Source organism: Camelus bactrianus, chromosome 5, assembly GCF_048773025.1.
Source record: "Camelus bactrianus isolate YW-2024 breed Bactrian camel chromosome 5, ASM4877302v1, whole genome shotgun sequence".
Taxonomy (NCBI): Eukaryota; Metazoa; Chordata; class Mammalia; order Artiodactyla; family Camelidae; genus Camelus; species Camelus bactrianus.
Window position 1 is genome coordinate 24,867,659 of NC_133543.1, and position 22,866 is coordinate 24,890,524.

At 35.7% G+C, this 22,866-nt stretch overlaps 1 protein-coding gene across 6 annotated transcripts in view; it reads right to left on the minus strand.

Annotated features, from left to right (window-relative positions):
* Positions 1-22,866, minus strand: part of ZRANB3 (zinc finger RANBP2-type containing 3) — a 216,722-nt gene that overhangs the window by 128,665 nt on the left and 65,191 nt on the right. For 5 of the 6 annotated variants that reach the window (XM_045508866.2, XM_045508865.2, XM_074363564.1 and 2 more), the window contains one exon: positions 4,333-4,351. The exons of the other annotated variant lie outside the window; for it this stretch is intronic. In XM_045508866.2, the coding sequence (XP_045364822.2) occupies positions 4,333-4,351 (19 nt within the window). The remainder of the gene's footprint in view (positions 1-4,332; positions 4,352-22,866) is intronic. 6 annotated transcript variants of the gene reach the window in all.

Consider the following 22,866-nt stretch of genomic DNA (forward strand, 5'->3'; position numbering starts at 1 on the left):
TCAAGCATCTTTTCTCACCATAACACCATGAAACCAGAAATCAAAAAATGAAAGAGAAATGAGAAAAAACAAAAAAAAAGATCACATGGAGACAAAACAACATGCACCTAAAAATCCAATGGGTCAACAATGAATCAGCAATTCTAAGGAATTTCATAGCAATACAGGCCTTCCTCAACAAACAAGAAAAATCTCAAATAAAAATCTAAATCAAATAAAAAATCTAACCTACCACCTAAAAGAATTAAGGAGAAAAAGAGAACTAACAAAACCTAAAATCAGCAAAAGGAAGGAAATAAAAAAGATCAGAGAGGAAATAAATGAAACAGAGGTTAAAAAATAGAAAAAAATTAATAAAAGCAAGAGTTTTTTTTGAAAGGATAAAAAAATCAAAAGCTGTTCTAAAATTAAAAATTTATTTTTAAAAAGGACATTCAATAAATAATAAAGCTGGCCTTAGAAATGAGGAAAGAAAGGAAGCAGGCAAATAATACTGGTTTAGAGGAATACAGACGGTCTCAACAGCACAAAATGTTAATGCCATCACTTTCATTCTCTCATTCACCTTCATTCATTTGAGCACTGTGTCCTGCCGATTCTTCTGAACTTAAGCATCCTGTTTCAAAACATAGTAAGTCTGGTACCTGGAGACTTTGTATAGAAAATCAACAAAAGACTTGCGAGCTGGATTATTTCAGGTTAGGTATCAGCTCTCAGCATATTCTAGCTGCATTTACTTAATATATCTGTGCCTCTGCTTTCTCTTCTGGAAAATGGTGGTTCTAAATACTACTACTACTGTTCCACAGGGTTGTCCTGAGGATGCACTAAATTAATACATGTAAATCACTAGAACAGAAACTGGCACATATGTGCTAATTAAGTATTAACTCCTTAATCAGTCCATTCACTCAACAAAAATGGGTGGGCAGAGAAGGGTTATGAATCAGATGCAATAAGAGCTCAAAGTGGAAAATGTTCAATTCAACCTGGGTCTGGTAAACGGTAATTAGCATATGTAGAAGCAAATGGAATAAAAATTGCCATCTCAGCTCACTTTGTCAAACCAAGGTAGGCTTATTTAAAAGGAAAATGAAAATTCTTCAGGTCTAGTTTAATTTCTTAGTCCTCAAACCTATAAAGTTAATGTTGGCAGAGTCTGTATCACAGTATCAATGTTAAGGTCTTCTGATCAGAACTAATCTTCCAAAGGAGTTCTTCATTGTGTCCAGACACCTACAGATTTCTGCCTGTGGAGAAACTGACAAGGCTTTTCAAACTTGACCTCAGCCTGCAGAAAAGCTTCTGCAAGCATTGAACGGGTGTCACAGCCTCTCCCCTCCAAACTCCTCTTCCAGAGAACCACCTTCACCAAAAGAAAAGCATCCGTAATGATAACTCTATGGCCTCTGTTCCAAATATTTATCTATTGGTATGTCCCAAAACAGCCACAAAGTAAGCCAAGCCAAGTGAGTTAGCCTTGACAAATGGTTTCCTTTTCTTTTGAAAAAGGACGGAAAGCAATACTTTACTTAGTATACTATTCCCCTGATGCTAAATGTTTTCTCAAGTAAGGGGAAGGAAACTTTGGAAAAGTTGTCTGCGTGTATACATGTGTGTACGGCGGTTGGGGGAGGGGACTAAGTAGAGTACTAACAAAAAATGTTACATAGGAGGAGGAAAGTAGGAATTTTCTGACTTTGATAATAGATTCAATAGTCAAGGTAGAATCCATGTACTGACAAAATTTTGTCCCTAGTGACACAGTATCAGGCTATTCACGCAAATGCAGGATGTTAATCCCATTTTTCTTAAGTAAAAAAATTAACATTACAAAAATTTCCTGAACACCAAGTTTCTACAAAGAATAACAGCCTTTAAATACCTGACAAATAAAGTAGGAAGTGTGTAGGTTTAATATTTTCCCCCAAGTATATCCAATTAAATTACCTGGCTTGTGATAATGTGAAACTACATTTAACTATATTTAAAATCTTTTCATGAATAAAAATTTTCAATAATTTTCAATTGAACAATAGCAGAACAAAGACAGTGGTTCAAAAAAACTACTGAAAAACAATTAAGATAATAGTACAACAGCCTGACTACAGACTGTGGCCTGAATTCCCTTATTAAAGAAATACAAAATTCACAAAAGTTTCTGCATATTTACTACCTATTTCTTGAAACAACACTTGATTACCATTAAACCAAGAAGAGGAAAAGGGAATTAAAACAGTATAAGCTAGGTTTGCAAACTTAATTTTATTGAACGTTGCAGCTTTGTTGATTTTGTGAAGTATAGTTTTATAACTGAAATACGCAATGATCACACAATTAGACAATTAAACAGAACTTAACTCATCATTCTAATTTTAAGTTACTAACTATCATATACAATGTGTAGCTTATATAATTCCACAAAGATTGAAGACATTAGGAAAAGATAAAAGTGGAAAAATAATAGAAGAGGGGGCAGTTACACTGTGACGGAAGTGAAGGAAGTCATTTGTTTCTAAAGCGAGGGAAGCAACATCACAGCAGACAGCTAAATTACACAATACTCCAAGTGGGTATTCGAGCATCTAAAAACAGTAGGTTCAACAACAGAGATATAAAATTGCTCTCCTAAAGCTTTTAGCTATTATTTGTTGAGTCAAATATTCATCACATCGAAATATATGTTTTAAAAATCAAAATGTGGTTGACCTCCAAATGATAAGCTCCATTTCCTTCTCTGACTTTACTACCATTTTGTGATTACAGCAAGAAAAGAAGAACAGTATTAAGAAACAGAATGAAGGTTAAGGCAGGGTTCATGTAATTTACATATATACAGGTTCTTTTTACTTCAAGACTTCTAATTTACTAACCTTCATCCATACTAACTCAGTAAGATTCCACAGAAATGGCATTTTATGGGGGAGGGTATAGCTCAAGTGGTGGAGCACACGCTTAGCATGAACGAGGTCCTGGGTTCAATCCCCAGAACTTCCATTAAAAAAAAATCTAATTAAAAACTAATTAGCCCCCCAAATAGAAACTTCTGTTCATTGTTTCCCAAATGTCTGTGTTCTGTCTCTTTAATTACATTGTTGAAGTTCTATCTGTAACATCTAGTTTAAACAAATACTATACAAATAAACATATATAAAACAGAAACAGACTCACAGACATAGAATACAGACTTATGGTTGCCAGAGGGAGGAGGGTGGGAAGGGATAAACTGGGAGTTCGAGATTTTCAGATACTGACTGGTATATATAAAAGAGATAAACAAGTTTATACTGTATAGCACAGGCAAATATATTCAATACCTTGTAGTAGCTCACGGTGAAAAAGAATATGAAAATGAATATATGTATATGCATGTATGACTGAAGAATTGTGCTGTACACCAGAAATTGACATAACATTGTAAACTGACTATAACTCAAAAAAAAAAAGAATATAAACAAATACCTATAGAATGAAGATTTAAAACTAAAAACTTTGGTAACTATAAATCAGCATAAACCAAGATACTCTATATCAACACTTTGCATGGCATTCACATTCATGTTATATTCTTATTCATTTTCTTCCTGAAGAAGAGACTGTCAACATAAGCCAGTGGTGAGTCTATATATAACTAAAACTATAAGACAGTTAATTGGGAGAATCTTTTATGGTTTCACTTCTATTTTCTAAAAAATTCAGTACCCATTTTCTTCATTTCTAACATATTTTTAAATGTATATGTTTTGCTGTTATCCCTAAAGGCATCATGAAATCAGCAGCACATTTTTCAAAATATTTAAAGTCAGAACTTTATTGATTTACGTTAATCTGAGAATGTACATAGAGTATCATAGTTTATGTAATAAGAAACCCCACTTTAGTGGAAAAAACATGAATATGAATATATACAAGTACACGCTACTTAAAGGTATCAATTTTTCCAGTGATAGTAAAATACCACTTTCACATTATGTTTCACACTCATACAAAACAATTAACAATAACCTTTAAAACAAAATGTTAAAAAATTAGCTTCAAAGCAAGCAGTATTATGACAAGTAGGAAAAGAGTTCAGCTTCATTTGGGCTGCATCCATGCTTCTGAACGCAACAATATAGAATTTTGGATCACTGTTGTTAACACTCACATGCTCCAAATGTACACCTTGCACACACATTCATACACACACTCTCATTCTCATTCTCTCTGCCCTCCTCTTCTCTCCATATATAGACATATATTTAATATGAAAGATACAGAGTATATGGTAAATAGTCAATATAACTGGTTGGGAAATTTTATAAAAGACATAAAAATCATGAAAATACTTACTTCATCAGCCACCATACACCTGGAAAAATATAAAAATAAAAGCAAATTAATGTCTTAATTACCAAAGTCAACCATTTATAAAGTTCTGATTAAGTAGTTTCCCACAAAATAGTTTAGAAATGTTAAAGTCCTAAGCCAGACAGGTGTTTATAAGGGTGCATGAGAATATGGGCCACTGATTTTAAGGCTCTCCAGCTGCCAATGGCATATGGCTACGTGGAAGTGCCAGAGTTTCAGATGTGCTGCTTCCCACTGCCCACCCATGGCAATATGCAGAGGCCCCTCGAAAATGTGAGCGAAATGAGAAGTGATTGTACCAATGACTTCTCTCCTCACCAACAAGCCTTAAAATTGGTCTTTCCTAGAGATCAGAAGAATGTTGTAATAAGTGCATTAGTATGTTGCACATACAATTGTATGTGCTATATTATGTATCCTAATCCTATTTTCAGGCTGAATTTTGGTTTCTACTGTTATTTTACTAAATTTTCTTTCTTTATTCTCTTATTAATCTATAGAAATAAATTCTATCCACCGAGAGGAGGAGTGTATAGCTCAGTAGTAGAGCACATGCTTAGCATGCACGAGGTTCCAGGTTCAATCCCCAGGACTTCCATCAATCAATCAATCAATCAACAACCCTAATTATCTCCCATCCTCAAGAAAAAAAAATTTAAAAAAAAGTAGATTCTATCCATCGAAAATTGAGAATGGGGGCATAAAGTGAGGTTCTAAGTAGAAGAAAAAAGCAAAGAATAGCAGATATGGTCAGGATCACAAGGGGTCCCGTAGAGACAGTGAATACATCATAAGGAGAAAAACTAATCTCTTAACTAAGAGGATTTCTAAGCAACCTAAAAAACCAAAACCAAAACAAAACAAAAAACCCCCAAAAAACTGGAGTATTAGCAAAATCATAAAGGAATCAAGTCTCTATTTGTATTTTTCCTTTTTTCATTCCCAATGGCCTTAACATTATACAATGTTATATGGTTTCTTTTAACATAACACACAAGTGAAGAATTTGGTAATAAATATATTATCAAGGAATGCGTTACAGGGAAAATAGAATTTCATTCTTAAAATGAAAAAAGATGCCAGGTATATAAGTATTTTCATGGAAAAGTAAAATACAAATACTTTAACTGAAATTTAAAATATATGCAAGAGTAAAAAGTTTATTACATTTTTTGCTAACAAGCCTAAAAACTAGAAAACGAAAAAGCAATACTTTGAAAAACACGATTTATTTCCAGGAAGATTCATATGTATACCTGCTTTTTCATTTTAAAATACAACTCAAATTTGGTAAAGATGTCACTTGAAGTATATATTATTTATTAAGTGCCTTCTATGTACCTAGCCCTATTCTAAGTGCTAAGGATATAGCAGTGAATTTAAAAAAGTCTTCCTCATCGAGGGTGACAGGAAGAATTCCTGACAATAAACAAACATATGATTCAAGTAGTGCTATGTTCTATTAAAAAAATTAAAAGATGTTAAGGTGGAATAGGGGGTGTAAGGGAGGATCTATTTCATAAAGTGGTCAGGAATAATCTTTACCATTAGGCAATTCAAACAGATTTGAACAAGTCACAAGTTTAACGAGGAAGGCAATCATGAGAAAATCTGGAGGAAGAGTATTCTCAACAAACTGATGAGCAAGTGTAAGGGCCTTGAGATAAGATGGTTATCACATAGTTAAGTAAGAACAAGGAAGCTAATGTGATTAAAGTGCACAGATTCATGGTAATTGGTAGAAAATAAGGTTGGAAGGTGCCTGGAGATCTGACCATGGAGAGCTTTGTAAGCAATGGCACAAAGTCTGGATTTTCTTAGAATCCTTTGGAGGTAATCAGTATTTTACCTTTTAAATAGACTACTCTGGTTTCTAGAGAATAAACTGTAGAGGGCAAGAGCAGACGCATGGAGAGCATTCAGGAGGCACCTGCAGTAGACCAGGAGAGAAACATACATGGGTCCGTGGTAGAGGTGGAGGTGGTGAGAAGTGGTCAGTTTAGAGTTTAGGTACGTTTTGAAAGTATAGCCAATAAGGTTTGCTGACCAACTAGGATGTGGATGTAAAATGAGAGAGAGAAGTCAAAAATGAATCTTAAGATATTGCCTTAAGCAATTAACTGTGAAAAACGGTGGTGATGCATTTACTGAAATAGGACAGGCTAAGAGAATAGATTTGGAGATGACAATCAAAAGTTCAGTTTGGACATGTAACCTTTGTGATATCCATGGGATATCCAAGTCCAACTGTTGAGTGGGCCACTAGATCTGTGAGTCTGAGGAATGGTAGGGAATGGAGATACAATACAGCTGAGAGTCATTAGAATGTAATGGCACTGGAATGATCCAGGGCTTAAGGGATACTTGACTATGGTTTGTTCTTCTCTATGCCCAGTTCCAAGTTCCTTAACTTTCTTAAGTTAAGCAGCCGCTTTGACCTGCAGGCTGCGAGATAAGGTTTATAACTCTAGTGAAGTAACAGCAGAGGGAATTTAGCATAGAGCTAAATTGCCCTGTGGGTGGCTAACAGAAAAGCATCAGAGCCCCAGGCAATAACAGAGAGCTGTGAATCCCTGGAATAGTTTGGCTTTAAAGTACTGGAAAACCCGAGTGGTAAGATTACCTTTGAGCCCTCAGGATATGCTGGATTTTCCTAACATAAGACAGGTGGGTCTTCCCAACTTTGGAAACCAGGACAGTTCAAGTACATCCTTTAGGTATCTCTAGTGGGGCTGACTGTCCTTCAGCTTTAGGCATTTGCTCTATCCTGACCTCTGGGATTCCTTCTGTTAAGGATAGTTCAGCAACCAGACCTGATTTCCAATGAGCCATCACAGAAAAATAGGGCTACCAATATTAAGAGGCCCCAGCATGTGAGTATTTTCTTTTTTATTTTTTAGGCTGTTTTTTGGGAGGAGGGGGGAATTAGATTTATTTATTTATTTAATTATTTTTTTAAATGGAAGTACTGGATTTCGAACCCAGGACCTCATGCATGCTAAACACATGTCCTACAACTGAGCTATATCCTCCCCACTGGAGGCCTCGACATCTGAAAGAGCAAAATACAAGTGAATAATAAGAACACATATCTGGTGAAAGAGAAGTTCTAGAAAACACCTGCACAAAAACTGTTGCAGTAATTACATAAACTCTAATGCAACACACACATACACACACACACACACACACACACACACACTCTTGAATGATTTTCAAACTGAGTAGATGAAATTTTTTTAAACAGACGATCATTATTGACCCTTGAATAAGTAAACTGGAAGATAAAGTGCAAAGATTATCTCAAAGCACATAGAATAAACAGAAATAGTAAAGAAAAAGGAAAAAAAAAAAAAAGACCTGAAGGATAGATCCAGAAAACTAGTATGTGAAAAACAGGTGTTCAAAAGGAGAAAAGACACACTGTCAGCAGACAGAGAGACCTTTAAATTAGAGGGCCCACGAAAGCATGGGTCCTTGACGCTGGTGTGAGGGAACTGGCAGCAGAGGCAGAGGGACAAAGTGAATGGCGTTTTTATTGCTCAGAAGAGGAAAAGGAAAGAAAGGGCTTGAGTGGGGAAGAGGAAGAAAGGCACTCGAGTGAGAAGGCACTGGGAGCAGTCAGCCAAGATGGCCAGTAGACACAGCTCCAGCTGTGGCTTGGGCCACATGGGCTTCTGCCATCACGTCCTCATTCTGGGTGTGCTGGAGTCAACTGCCTTTCTCTTTGTACTGGTTGCTGTCATGGCAGTTGTCAACAATCAAGGTGCTGGGGTGGGGGTGTCATTTAGCAAGCTAAAGTATTACAAGGACCATATAGTGAGGCTCCAGGTCCACTGGAAGTCAAATTCTCTGCCATCTTTGGCTTCACAGGTTCTAACCAGTTCTTGTTTCTTCTCTTTGCAGCTGCCTTCTGAGACTTAGATAAAAGTAATCGGTTTCTATTCGAGGGAGGGGCAGGGATATGATCCTGGGGGGCAACAGCCTTGGGAACAAAAATTAATTTTAATCAGAATGCTGGCAATCTAATGGACCCAGTGTCCCCCAGAGAAAACCATCTGAAGCCTGGGAGACTTTAGCTTTTCTATAAACAAGAGGCAGAGGTTGAGGGGGACCTTTGTTTCTGCAGAATTCAAAGGTATTGTTATGTATATTCCTTGAGAAGGAACCAAGACCGTTCCCCAAGGCTGTACTACTGTTTCTCCACTATTCCTTCCTGCATTCCTTCCCTTCCCTGACTAACAACTGTTTAAATCTCTCCTTTGGAATTCAGGGAAAGTCAAGGAGGCTGAATAAAGCCTATTTCTTACAAAGAAGAAATAGGGGGAAAGATTTGTACCAGGGAGGACCACAGGGTCCTGCTCAGTATCAACACCATATGAAGGAGAGACAACAATTAAGTAAATAATAAAAGAAAATTTCTCTAGGCTGAAGAAACATCTCTGTTGGATAACTGAAAAGGGTAATTGAGACAGGAAGGAAGGGGGCAGGAAACAGCCATTGAAGGAATGTTACAGCAATTAGCACCAAAATGGTGGAAAAAATCAACTTCCAATAGACGTTGAGGCCTAAGTGGCAGGAGATTTGACCTCCAGTGGACCTTGCACTTCATTATACATACTGTAGTGTACTAGCATGGTGACCGACACACCCACAGGCTCCATGACAGCTCCGAAGCTAACCATGAAAGGTCAAAGAGAGGGCAGTGGCCCAATTCCTAGGAGTCCCCAGCTCCTCCCCAAAGTAGTTGGAATGGTCCTCTCACTTGTGAGCATATAAAATCCAGCAACACAGCAACTTTCAGTCACTCTCTCTTTCTTGCCTTCTGAGATGGCCTGCACTCTGTCTAAGGAGTGCATACCTCTCTGAATAAACTGACTTTTACTTAGCTATGGCTTGCTCTTGAATTCTTTCCTGTGTGAAGACAAGGACCTTCACTTGGCAGGGCGTGTCCCAGGGACTCAACCAAGACCTGGAACTGAGACCTGGGACAGGGCCATCCTCACATGCCCCCTTTTTTCCTGTATCAATTGTGAAGGAAAAGCCCAGCTGGGCTAACAAGCTAAGTCACAAATCTAAGTGTGGTAAGTGTTGGTTTACTGATCTAAATTCTGCCGGGCTAACTCGTAAATCTGAAGTTTAGTGTCAGTTTACTGGGCTAACAAGCTAACTGGTAAATCCAAGCTCAACAAGTGTCAGTAACGTGATCTGTTCCGAACTGATAAGCTCCAGTGTACTGATTCCTTGCTTTTTGTTGTTTAAGCCTTATTGGCTAATAGCCCCATACTTGTAATTAACCCTATAAAACCTCATGTGCACGTCTTGGAGGTGCTCAGAGCTTTGGAGCAGAAGCCCCTCTGAGCCCGCCGGCGTAATAAATCTGAGTACTCCAACCCTCCGAGTGGTGCTTGTTTCTTGGCTGGCCTGTCATTTCCGTAACATAGTAAGCACCTTTCAGACTGAACTGAAGAGAAAAGACAAACATCTATTCATATCCTTATAAAATTCATTAACCTTTTTTTAAATTGAAGTATAGTCAGTTACATTGTGTCGATTTCTGGTGTACAGCACATAAAATTCATTAATCTTAGAAATAAAGAGAAAACCTTTTAAATGTTCAGACAGAAAGAACAATTATCCATAAAGGGAAAAAGCAAAACTGTCATTGTATTTTTATTATCAACACCAGAAGCTAAAAAACAATGGAAGTTAATCTAGACTACTTGAAAGAAAAGCAGAACTCATGGATCTTATATCCAGATGAGATATACATTATTCATAAGGGATGGAAAAAAACTATCTGAGGCTAACATCTTCAAGATTATACCGTTCTAGCAAACCATCTGAGGAAAAGTACTTAAGAAAAATAACCAAACAATAAAAACACCTTAACATAGTTTTATGATAGGAGATGAAAAGGAAACCTGTTAAGCAATTAATTCAATGAATGATGTTATTCGAAATGAGGACTCTAGAAGCAGAAGGGACACATTCTGAAAATCTGAATGCGCAAAATTGAAGGGAGGTAACAAAGGAGAGGGGGTGTTAAAATTATTCTAAAACAGAATACCAAATAGGTGATATTTAAAGTCAGGAGACTAAAGGAGATTACCAAAGGAGAAGAGAAGACTAAGCCCTGAAGCACTCCAACAATTAGAGGTCACGAAAAGGAGAAGGATCCAGCAAAGGAAACTGAAGAGTGTCCAGTAACATAAAAAGACACAAAAAGAATACAGTGCCCTAGAAATCAAGTAAAGAAATTGTTTTGAGAAGGAGAAAATGAGCAACTGTATCAAATGCTGCTGAGAACTCCAGAGAAGTGAGGTCTAAGAATTGATCCTTTGTTTTGGCAAGAGATCGTTCATAACTCTGACAAGAGAAACTCTGATAGGACAGTAGGGAACAAAAGCCTCACCTGAATGGATTCAAGAGAGAATGGGAGGAGAGGAAGGGGAGAGAGTGAGTATAGATTATTGTCTTAAGGAATTATCCTCTAAGGAGAGCAAAGAAATATGGTAGTACCTGGCAGGAAAACTAGAGCCCAGAGAAGATTTTTAAAAGATAGACTAGTATAACATAACCCAATAAATATCTTATTGACTCTATGAGTGTAATATCTAGCAGGAAGATATAAATGTGGATCAGGAACTTGGGAATCAAGTCAATACAATAATGAAAGAGAAAGTAGCTATGCATGATGATGACAACAGAAGAAGAAATGAATGGGGTTCAGTGTAAACTGCAAAAAGTGGGGGAAATTTTTTCATGACTAGGACCTTGGGAAACATTCTTACTTAGAAAGCAAAGGAGGTGGGTGGGTATAGCTCAGTGGCAGAGCACATGCTTAGCATGCCTGAGATCTTGGGTTCAATCCCCAGTACCTCCACTGAAAAAAAGAAAGAAAGAAAGAAAAAGAAAACAAAGGAAATGAACCAGAAGTATTCAAGGAGGAAGAGAATAAGAATCAGGGTCTAAGAAGTCCAGGGGAAGCACATTCGCAACAGGGTAAAGAGTTAATGGTGTCAAATGCAAGATGTTGCAAAGGATGATGGCTAAAAGGCCACCAAACTAAGTTATCAGGAGCTCACTTGTCAGCATTATGCAAAAGTGGTTAAGAGGATTTTGGATAGTAAAAAAGGGAGGCAACAAATACAGAGGAAGCAGAAAGGAATTTTGGTAGCAAAATAAATAAATAAAAATAGGGCAGTAACTATATAACATGTTGGAAACCTGAATGGTGAGCATGAAGTCAACAGCGAGAAAGAAAACAAGAAAGATGACGGATGGAGATCTGAATGTGCTACCGAAGACATAAAAAAGGGAAATACGGCTAATCTGATTTCTCACTTCATGGAAATTTTACACCACATTTGAATGAAACTAAAGTCTACTTTGTAAATGAAGGACTGCCCATAATCACATTATATCCATGGAAATAAAAACAGCTTTTTCTCCTACTGGGAAATGGCAAATACAATTGAAGTTATAGGGATTTTAACCTACAGCTGAAAAGAAAACTTCCTTCAATGAAGAATATCCACTGAATTTGCCAAACCTGGTTTGGTGTGCCAACAGCTATACAATTTTATCTGAATTTTACAAGCAGTTCAGTTTTCCATTTTTACAAAAAATAAATAATACTCTCTGTTCCAAATTCATTGTTAACTGCTTGAAACATATATCCAGCTTGGCTGCAGACATCAAAAAGCAACTTTTCATTTCACGGAGTTGTTTCCAAAACCTTGAGGCTCCTTACATAAATCATCCACTTACGGTATCAAGACATACACACTCTGGCATTTGCAGCAGCCATATCTATGGACACACATACTTAGTGTTTGCTATTTTTAACCCCAATTCTTATACAGATATAAAAGAGAAAACTGAACAGCATTATACTCTACAGAGAATCATTTTACACATCAGCTAAATTTCTAAGCCAAGACTCACTGAACTGAACAATTTGTGTTTAACCTGAAGCTCTTTTCCAATTTCTTCATATTAAAAACTACCTTTTCTGTAATTAACACCCATAACTCTTATGAATAAATCATGTTCATAAAAAGAAAACAGAAAAACTCTCCAAGAAAATTAGTTTGGATTATACTGAAAAGCTAATGAGGTGAACGTATATAAGACAAATGCTCTAAATCTGTTTTAAATCTTAAGTACAGAACTCAGGACTCAGTATCTGAAAACAGGATTTGCTTAATCAATTACCATGGATGCTTTGGTCTCAGAAGTGGGCTATTACCCAGGAAGAATACTGACCTTTTGGATATTTACATGTAATCATCTATTAGCAGGAATCAACAATTTAATATACAAATGGTTGATAACATACTACCATACCACTCTTTAGTATGGTATATTTGACCAATGCTAATTTAATGTTACTTTAATGAACTCCACCCACTGTCTCCTACAGACCAAACTGCAGGGCCGTAAGTTCAGAGGACTAAGTCATAGTATTTTTCCAGGCACAGTGCTGTCTTAAAATATCTTCCACATAACTATAAAAGTTCAATATGATAAAGTGGCCTTTATTTTATTTGTTTAGCTTTAATATTATTTAGTTTTGAAACTGGGGATACATTCATATGCATATGATTCAAGAGGTACAAAAGCAGAAAATCTTTCTCCAGGCCCTGTTCCTCAAGCGTGTCACAGATACTGGCTGCTCTGGAGGCAATAAAAAAACCAATCTCTTGTGTAGACTTCTGGAAATACTCTCTGCAAGTACAAGTTACTATGTGTGTGTGCGCACGTGCATGTTTATATAGTATTCATATAGATAGATGTCACAAATAATAACAGAAGATTTACCCCTTTCCTGATCTTGTGTAAAATCCCAAAAGTGCACAATATAACACTGTAACATGATACTAACATGCAACATGAAAAAGAAAAAGGAAAAATATTGAGGTTGAGAATCAGAACAAAAAACCCCTTGCTTTGGCAAATGGCAAATATATACGGTCAGGAAATCTTCAGCTTTAGCTCTCATCTAGCTTGACCTCTTCATAATGTCTGGGACTGAACACCCACTTCCTGGAAAAGCTCTCCTGGACCCCCCAGCTGCTCCTGATGCTCCTCTTAGCTCTCTTCTCCGCCTCAATCTCTGGTGCCTCCTCTTCTGCTCACCCTCTTCAGTGACTAATCTTTAGTTAACTTCTCTTGTAACTTTCTAAAGCTATCATCCATTCTCATACTTTACGTATGACACATTTACAAGCCCTAAATCTGCACCTAAGGCTTTTAGCATGTGCTCCGGATAGATCCACATTTAAAACCTCTTTTTGAACTTTTCCCCCTGGATATCCTGAAATTATTATGACATAAAGTGCATGTTTATGTTGAAACTAAAGCTAATTAGTTTAAGCTAGATTTAAAAAACAAAAATAAAAACCTCTATAGGAAATATTTAAACAATTGATTCAAGTCTGTGATTCTTACCCTTGGGTCAGAAATGTCTGTTAAAAACTATAAAACAACACTATTTTTCTTGGTTGCATACCAAATCAGTCTGCTCCATTTCTGTAAAAGCGTAAGCACTGATCTTATTTGCAAGCAAATAATTAAATATATCCTAGACCTCTATATCCAGCTTCTTAGTCTATTCTGCTTTATGAAATGTCTAAGCCAAGTAAGCTGAGCTGTGATAAATTGAGATAAGCTAGTACTTTGTAAGTGGAAAGATACCATAAAAGCTTTATTGTTCTTATAGTGGTGATGATAGGTTCTGTTCAATAAAATCCAAATAATTATATACACTCTAAGTAAATATTGGCAAAGGATAAAGGGGAGTGACAGAGGACAGTAGCTTCTAATTTAGCCGTAAAAAATGGAAGGAAATGTGACTTACTTTAAAAACTGGTTTTACAAACACTGTTTCCATGAGGATGCAGTGCAAGAAAAGAAACTCAACTCAAAATGGCTTAATCACTAAAGAGAATTAATATATCACATAATATATAAGAAGAAATCCAGGGATGGGATACTTCCAGGTGATTAAGTAGGTAACACACTCATGTCATCTTTCTGTTGTGTCATCCTAACTAGCTCTAGATAACATAACCTTACCCACCAATGTTCAGAAGCTCATGGAAGGTACACCCAAAGGATTCTAGAGTCTGTTGATAGGGAAGAAAAAGACTTCATGTGAAATGACTCACATCTGCTGTGTATGTTATGACTTTGAAAAACAAGTTAAAATAACACTTAGTGTTTTCTTTTGTTTTAGTTCTTTTCACCCATTATGAAACACCAATCACATACAGCAAGGACATAAAAGCCTGGTAATAATTTCAAGGTACATGAGAGATGTGGGGTATTATAAACAAATCCTTTGTGTATACCAAAACCCAAACGTTTTCAAAAGAACTACATTTTCTGTTCATGAGCTGTAAAAAAAATTAAACAAGTCCCTAATGCTTGCTAATATCTTGAAAATATTATGCTTCAGTAGTCTGACTTCATTAGCACAAAATTGCCCTATAACTTTTACTAATAAAGAGCAAAACAGGAAATAATCTCTGCATCCTCCTAGATGGTTTTACAAAAAAGATGTATCTCAGCTGTTTTGAGAAAATTATTATTGTTTTCTGGGTGTATAATAATTCCCACTGGGCCATTATATCACACATTAGCTTTTACATAATTATTTATAAAAGTGAAGGTCAAAAAAGTTGATTATTCCTGCAGCAATTAGTGGAGAATTTTTAGGGCTTAATTAGATAATAACATCAGAATATTTTGGAGTTAAAAACAAAAATATAGTTCATATAGAAAGCAACGAAGAAGTAAGTCAGGTCTGCTTGATCTAGTCTAACGTCATTTTATAAGAAGTAAACATGATTCACAGTATTAAAATTACTTAATAAAGACAGGTGCACCATTATACTTAAATGTTGATAGGTAGATGGAGGAATAAGTTAAATAGTTTTATTACAAACTGAGAGCTCTCTCAGAATACAGTAGGACAATAATCTTTTGTTTATAAATTCCTCTTTGCCTAGTTTTTGGATTTATTGAATTACATGTTAATAAAGCCTGGGCACTTCTATTACAGTCTCTATCTTGTGGAAATGTAGCCATGAATTAGGGCAAATGTATATCAAAAACTATTTTCAATTTCAATAACAACCAAGCACATGTTATTCATTTGGTCATTCAACAAATATACCTTTGAGCACAGGCACAGTGCTAGGCTCTTAGTCTGAACAAAAGACAAACATATAAGCAAATAAGTGTACTAAATGGTACTGATGTTATGGTAGAAGTCCTTTCAGGGTAAAAACTATAACACAAGAGGGGAGAGTAGTCACTTCTTTCCAAATGTGCAATAAAGGTTACATTGAGAAAGACATGGTGAAATATTAAAATATTGGCCGGGTTCAAAATTAATGCCTCAAGCAAGTCCTCATGTCTGAGTAATCATCAAACTCATGTCAAAGGAAAATATTCTCCAAAAGCCTTATTGTTAATTTAAAAAAATTTATGTTAAGTAAGTACAGACCCAAAACTAGGTATAAATTATTTATAGATTTTATAAAGTATTTTAAAAATGAGAACACATTTACAAAATTAAGACTAAACCACAAAATAAGAACAATCGATTTAACAATATTAATTTAATATGATAGACAGAGTCATTTTGCAGAAACTAAATTGATGCTTTGGGGCTTTATGGTGAAAAGAAACAGCCTCTTGTCCATTTAATATTTAAACTATCCATATCCTGTATTTACTTTTTCAGCAAGAGGGAATTGAGTCTAGCTGCACAAAATAAAAAGCCAAATGCTAATGGTCAAAATAGACCGGACTGTTTTCCCCCTTGCTACCCACTCCTGTCACTTAACAGGAGGCTTGGAGTTGGGTAGTCCACGCTGGAGTGGCAGCCAGGATGTCAGAGCCACACCTCTGCAATCTTCTTGTCCTTCCTTCCTGGTAGGTTAAAAGATAGCTGTCACAGTTCCAGGTTTGGCATCATTGTTTGATGCAGGAAGGAAGGAAGAGGACAAAAGGGCATGTGCCAATTTGAGCTGACCATATTTTAACAAGTTTTCCCAGAATCACTACCCAGCAAACTTCTACTAATGTCTCATTGGCCACGCTGTGTCACATAACCACTCCTAGTTGAAATGCAGCTTAGGAAAGCAGGGTTTTAGCTGGTCATCTAGACCAGACTCCCAAGGTTATGTCAGTGAGGGAAAAAGGGACTTGGGGAAAGAAACATCAGGCTCTGCCACAAATTCCAAACCCAATTTTAAGAAGTGATTTGGAAACACTGTGGACACCTCTATCACGTAAAGATCAAGTCAACTCTGAGGTGCTATTGAAATCTGTATCAAACAGTCATATAATAACTATGGCTGTAAGAAAGAGAAAAACTCTATTTCATACTATCAGAGTTACTGATAAGTTAAAGTTTGGAAGCTAAAAAAATCACCTCCATCATGAGTATGATGCTCTGTGTTCATGCACCCCTATGGGCCAGGTCATATCTCAATCAATCCACTTTTCTCTATTGTAACTGTTGTCAAATCCTTTATTCATTCAGCATTCCACAAGAAGTATTTGGTGTGGGTGTGGAGGGAAGGAGAGATGCCTCATATAACCCTAAATGCAAAAGACAGTACCAAATATACACACATCTGATTTTAAAGTAGTTATTCAGAAAATCCAGAATATTCTTATAGTACTGTTCTTTGGATTATACTCTAAAGGAAAATTCAGACTTAACAATAAACAGAAAGAATTCTGACTCCTTTAAAATAAGAGTTTGCACATTAGTGCCCATGGGCCAAATCCAGCCTACCAATTATTTCTGAAAATAAACTTTTATTGGAATACAGACCTGCTCATTCATTTACTATTGTTAATGGCTGTTCTTGTGCAACAAGAACAAAACTGAGTAATAGTGACAAGAGACTGTATGACATGCGAAGTCTAAAATATTTATTATCTGGCCCTTTATATAGAAATCCCTGTCTTAGAACATATCCATGAGGACCTAGAGGAAGTTTCTGGTGCAACGCCAACGGGTTTTGAGTTTGCCTTGTTATGTAAAACTTTCCTATTAAGACTGGATATAGAAACAAAATGTGGAATTATCAGAATATAGTGAACACCCAGAGCCCATACCAACAGATGGAATTTTATAAGAATAAGTTCAAAGCACTATGCTTGAGTATAAAAGCGGAATTGTAATTGAGGAAATACAAAATAATAGTTGAAAAAGAAATCAGATCCCATACATATAAAGAGCTACAATGATGTTATAGAGATAGCCGATTAGAGAAAAGTGGTCTCAAACTGATAGCATCTTGTGTTTCAATGTCTGTCAACAAATACTGAGGTAACATTATCACAATCAAGGTAATTAACATATCCATCATCTCCCACAGTTACCATTTTTTGTGTGTATGTGGTGTGTGTGTAAATCACACCTGAGATTTACTCTTAGCAAATTTCAATATATGTTAACTACAGTCACCATACTGTACATTAGGTATCCAGAACTTATTCATGTTACAACCCTTGATCAACATCTCCCCTTTTCCCCCACCCCCACAGCCCTTGATACCACTATTGTATTGTTACCATGTTTGACTTTCTTTTTAGATTCCATATATAAGTGAGTCACGTAATATTTGTCTTTTTGCATCTAGCTTATTTTGCTTAGCCTAATGTCTTTCAGGTTTGTCTATGTTGTCGTAAATGGCAGGACTGACTTCTTTTTTAAGGCTGAATAATATTCCATTGTATACAGATATAATATTTTATCTATTTATCCATCAACAAAGTGCTAGCTTATCTTGGCTACTATGAATAATGATGCAATGAAGATGGGAATACAAAAATCTCTTATAGATAGTAATTTCATTTCCTTTGGATATATACCCAGAAGTGGGATAACTGGATCATACAGTAGCTCTATTTTTAATTTTTTGGAAGAACCTCCATACTATTTCTCATAATGGCTGTATCAATTTACAATGCCACCAATAGTGTGCAAGGGTTCCCCTTTTCCCACATCCTTACCAACATTTGTTATCTTTTGACTTTTTGATAACAGCATTCCTAACAGACGTGAAGTGATATCTCATTGTGATTTTTATTTTTATATCCCTGTGGATTAGTGACGTTGAGTACCTTTTCATACACCTGTTGGCTATTTGTATGTCTTCTTTAGAAAAATGCCTACTCAAGTCTTTTGCCCATTTTTTTGATCATGTTATTTGCTTTTTTGCTATTGAGTTGTATGTGTTCCTTATATTACTGGGAAATTAACCCCTGAATAGATATACACTTTGCAAATATTTTCTCCCATTCCATAGGTTTTTCTCATTTTGTTGATGGTTTTCTTTGCTGTGCAGATGCTGTCCCTCTTATTTATTTTTGCTTTTGCTGTTAAATACAAAATATCATTGGCTTCCCCAATGTCTAGGAGCTTACCCCCTATGTTTTCTTCTAGGAGTGTCAGTTTCAGATCTTATATTTAAGTTTTTAACCCATTTTCAGTTGACTTTTGTATATGAGGTAAGATAAGGACCCAATTTCATTCCTTTCAGTGTGGACATCTTGTTTTCCCAATACAAATTACTGAAGAGATTGTCTTTTCCCTACTGTGTATTCTTGGTGCCTCTGTTGAAGATTAGGTGAATGCATATGCATGACTTTATTTCTGGGCTCTCTATTCTTTTCCATTGGTCTATATGTATGTTTTTATGCCAGCACCATACTTTTTTGATTATTACAGTTTTGTAATATATAACTGATTCTTGAACAACATGGGTTTCAACTGTATGGCCACTTAAACATGGGTTTTTTCCAATAGTAAGTATTCCAGTACTACACAATTTGAGGTTGGCTGATTTGAATACACAGATGTGGAGGAACAATGGATGTAGAGGGCAAGTTACAAGCATTTTTGACTGTGTGCCCCAAGCCCTGTGTTGTTCAAGGGTCAACTGTTGCTTGAAATCAATAAGGGTGATGCCTCCAGCCTTGCTCTTCTTTCTTAAGATTGCTTTGGCTATTCAAGGTCTTTTGTGGTTCCATATGAATTTTAGGATTTTTTTTTCTATTTCTAAGGAAAATGCCATTGGAATTTTGATAGAGATTGCCTTTAATTGGTAAATTTCTTTGGGTAATATGGACATTTCAACAATTCTTCCAGTCCATGAACATCGGATATATTTCCATTTATTTGTATCTTCTTTAATTTCTTTCATCAATGTTTTATAGCTTTCAGTGTACAGATCTTTTACTTCATTGTTTAAATTTATTCCTATTTTATACTTTTTGATACTACTGTAAATGGGATTGTTTTCTTAACTTTATCTTTCTGATAGTAGTGTATAGGAACACAACTTAATTTTGTATACTGATCTTGTTTCCTACAACTTTACTAAATTTGTTTCTTGGTTTTAACAGTTTTATGATGTAGTCTTCAGGGTTTTTTATACACAAGTTCACGCCATCTACAGACAACATTTTACTTCTCCCTTTTACTACTTCTTCTCGAATTGCTCTGTCTAAGACTTTCAGTACTATGTTGAATAGAAGTGCAACAGTAAAAACACTACATTTCTGATCTATATGCATATTTGCATAAAAATTTATAGTCCTCAGGAGGATGTAGAATAAAATGGTTCCCGTGGCTACTTCTGAGAAGAAGAACTGGGGGATTAGGGCTTGAAGAGCAAGTGAAAGTGAAAAGAGAAAATTTTCACTGTATATTCTTTGTGCCTCTTTAGTGTTGTCCCATGTACATTTATTACCATTAAAGTAAATAAATAAAATTTTTTTAAAACCCTTATCTTTTCCAGAATCATCTTCAGATCTAAGCATAGGCCCTTCTCAAATGAAAGAGGTCTCCTCTGGAAATGAAACAACCAACCAATGCAACTGAAACAAGCCAAAAATTCAGTAAGGATACCCAATGCATTAGCTGGTTTTCATCACATTAGGAGAAATACTTTAATTGATTAGTTAGGTCCATAAATATCAGTTATTTTACATAAAACAAAAAAATCCAAGAAGATCACTGAAAGATGTGAAAAATTAAGAGATTATTTTCTTTTGAAAAAGAAGAGTACAGGTAAAGGGAGGCAATGAAATGTATAGCACAGAACTTGATATACTTAACACCAGAAAACAAGAATCAAAAACCGAGAGATGAATTTAAGAATAAGCATGTAAAATGTGGAGGGCAAATGGCCGTGATGCTTAATGATGTAGCTCTCAAAAGATACCAAAAGTATTTATGTGCAAGATGTGAAGAAACAGACACTTCTGCTACATATGAAAACAATGACCCTAAGTATAAACGTCTTCTCTGTTTTGTGTGTGTTTAGGGGGAGGGCAGGTAGGCAAAAAGGTTAAATGCTAACTTCAGGGTCACTCTTGATCTAGGGCTGTAAAACAGCAGAACACCATATTGAAAGCACAACAACCAACATGTTGCAAGAGTGCAGCAGGAGACAAGCAAGGGAAGTCCACTATATTCCACGTATATAATTACTTACTAATGAAAACAATGATGATTTTAAGCATCAAAAAAAAAAATTCAGATTAACACTGGATTCTTGGCCCAAGAAATTAATAAAGATTTTTGTAAAATTTAATTTTTTGTTGAGGGGGGAGGTAATTAGGTTTATTTATTTATTTTCAGAGGAGGTACTGGGGATTGAACCTAGGACCTCATGCATGCTAAGCATGCATTCTACCACTTGCGCTATACCGTCCCCTCTTAATAAAGATTTCTGATTAAAGAAAAGTTTTGAGAAGGAGCAGAGCTACACAAGCATGTTCAAATGCTATCTTTAGACTAGAAATCTTTCTTATTTCTTTATCAGAGTACATCCATTTAAAAATGACAATAAACAGATTTTCTTTAGAAGACATAAACCCACAGGACAGAAGGAGAAAACAGCAAGCAAATTTCAGAAGGTGGAAAGCAGATGAACAACTGAAAAATGTCTTGGGAAATCTGACAAGTAGAGAGCCCTACTTCATCAGAACATAAAGCTGAAAAGCAACTTGATGGGTACTGAAGAACCCCTAAAGAGCTTAGAGTGGCAGAACAAGGTAATTCTGCAGGTAGGGTGAAGATAGGGAAGAAAACAGGATGATTGGTTAAAAATTTATGAAACAATGAGACTCCCAGATCCCCTACTGGATACAATGTCCTCCCATACCCTATCAAAACTCTGAGTTTATCCTCAAGAGGGGAAACAAGTATATCACTAAACAGAGATAGATCACTAGGCATTAAGAGTAGCTAATAATATAAAAGACAGAATTAAAAATACACAGAAAAAAAGCAAGTTGAAAGAAATAGTGACTTCTTTAAAAGAAGAGAACTCAAGAAAAGTCATCCTAAGTAGCCTCAGAGAAGAGATCTCACCCATGAATCAAGAACAAAATGCTAGTAAGAGGAAATACTGAGAGAACAAAAAATAATTCTTGGGAATTAAATACGTAATAGCAGAGATTAAAAGCTCAATAGAAGAACTGGAAGATAGAGTTGAGGAAAATTCTCACAAAGGAGGGCAAAAAGACAATGGACTGAAAAACAGGAAAAAAGATTAAAAACATTAGAAGACCAATTCAAGACATCTATTATCTGGGGGGAAGGTATAGCTCAGTGGTAGAGCACATGCTTATTAGCATGCACGAGGTTCTGGGTTCAATCCCCAGGACCTCCATTAAAATAAGTAAATAAAGAAATAAACCTAATTACCCCCTCTTTAAAAATTAAAATAAAAATTAAAAAATCTATTTAAAAAAAAGATGTCCAATATCTGAATAATATGGGGAGGGGGAGAAAATAATAATGTGGGGGGAAAAGGAAAAAGAAAAAAAACAATGTGGAGAAAACAAGGATATAAATAATGTTAATAATTCTTTCAAAATTCCTCAGCTAAAAGAAATGAGTTTCCAGTGCCTAGCACAAACTATGAAATAATCCAATAGATAATATCTAAATTGCAAAATAAAAAAGTTGCAACATAAGCACATTATTATTAGAGCTATGGTATGAATAACCAAAGACTTAAAGAGTTATAAGGAATAGTTCTAGAGGATTGGAAACTCTGTAGAGAAAGGCAGGGGGACAGTAGGATAAGGCTATTTTTCATAAGGAGTCTCATAGCACAAATTTTTGATAAAAATTAAATCAAGACCTTTCTAGTAGGTAGAAACAAATTAGCTTCAAAGCAATTGTCTAGAAAGATTCATTTCTTAATTAAGAGAACTATGGTTTCTTAGTGACATGAATATATCACTGGAAATGTGCCTTTTCACTATTTTAAATTCAAATAATCTGCTTTAAGGACACTAATGAACAATTATTCCATCGAGAGTTTAATTCAATTTAGTTCAACATATTAATTGAGCTCCTAATATGTGCTAAGCTCTTAAGATAAAGAGACAAAAACATCCTAAGATGAAAAGGTCTAGAGCTTCTAGTCCAAATTAAAATGTGTGAACATTTATTAAAATAAA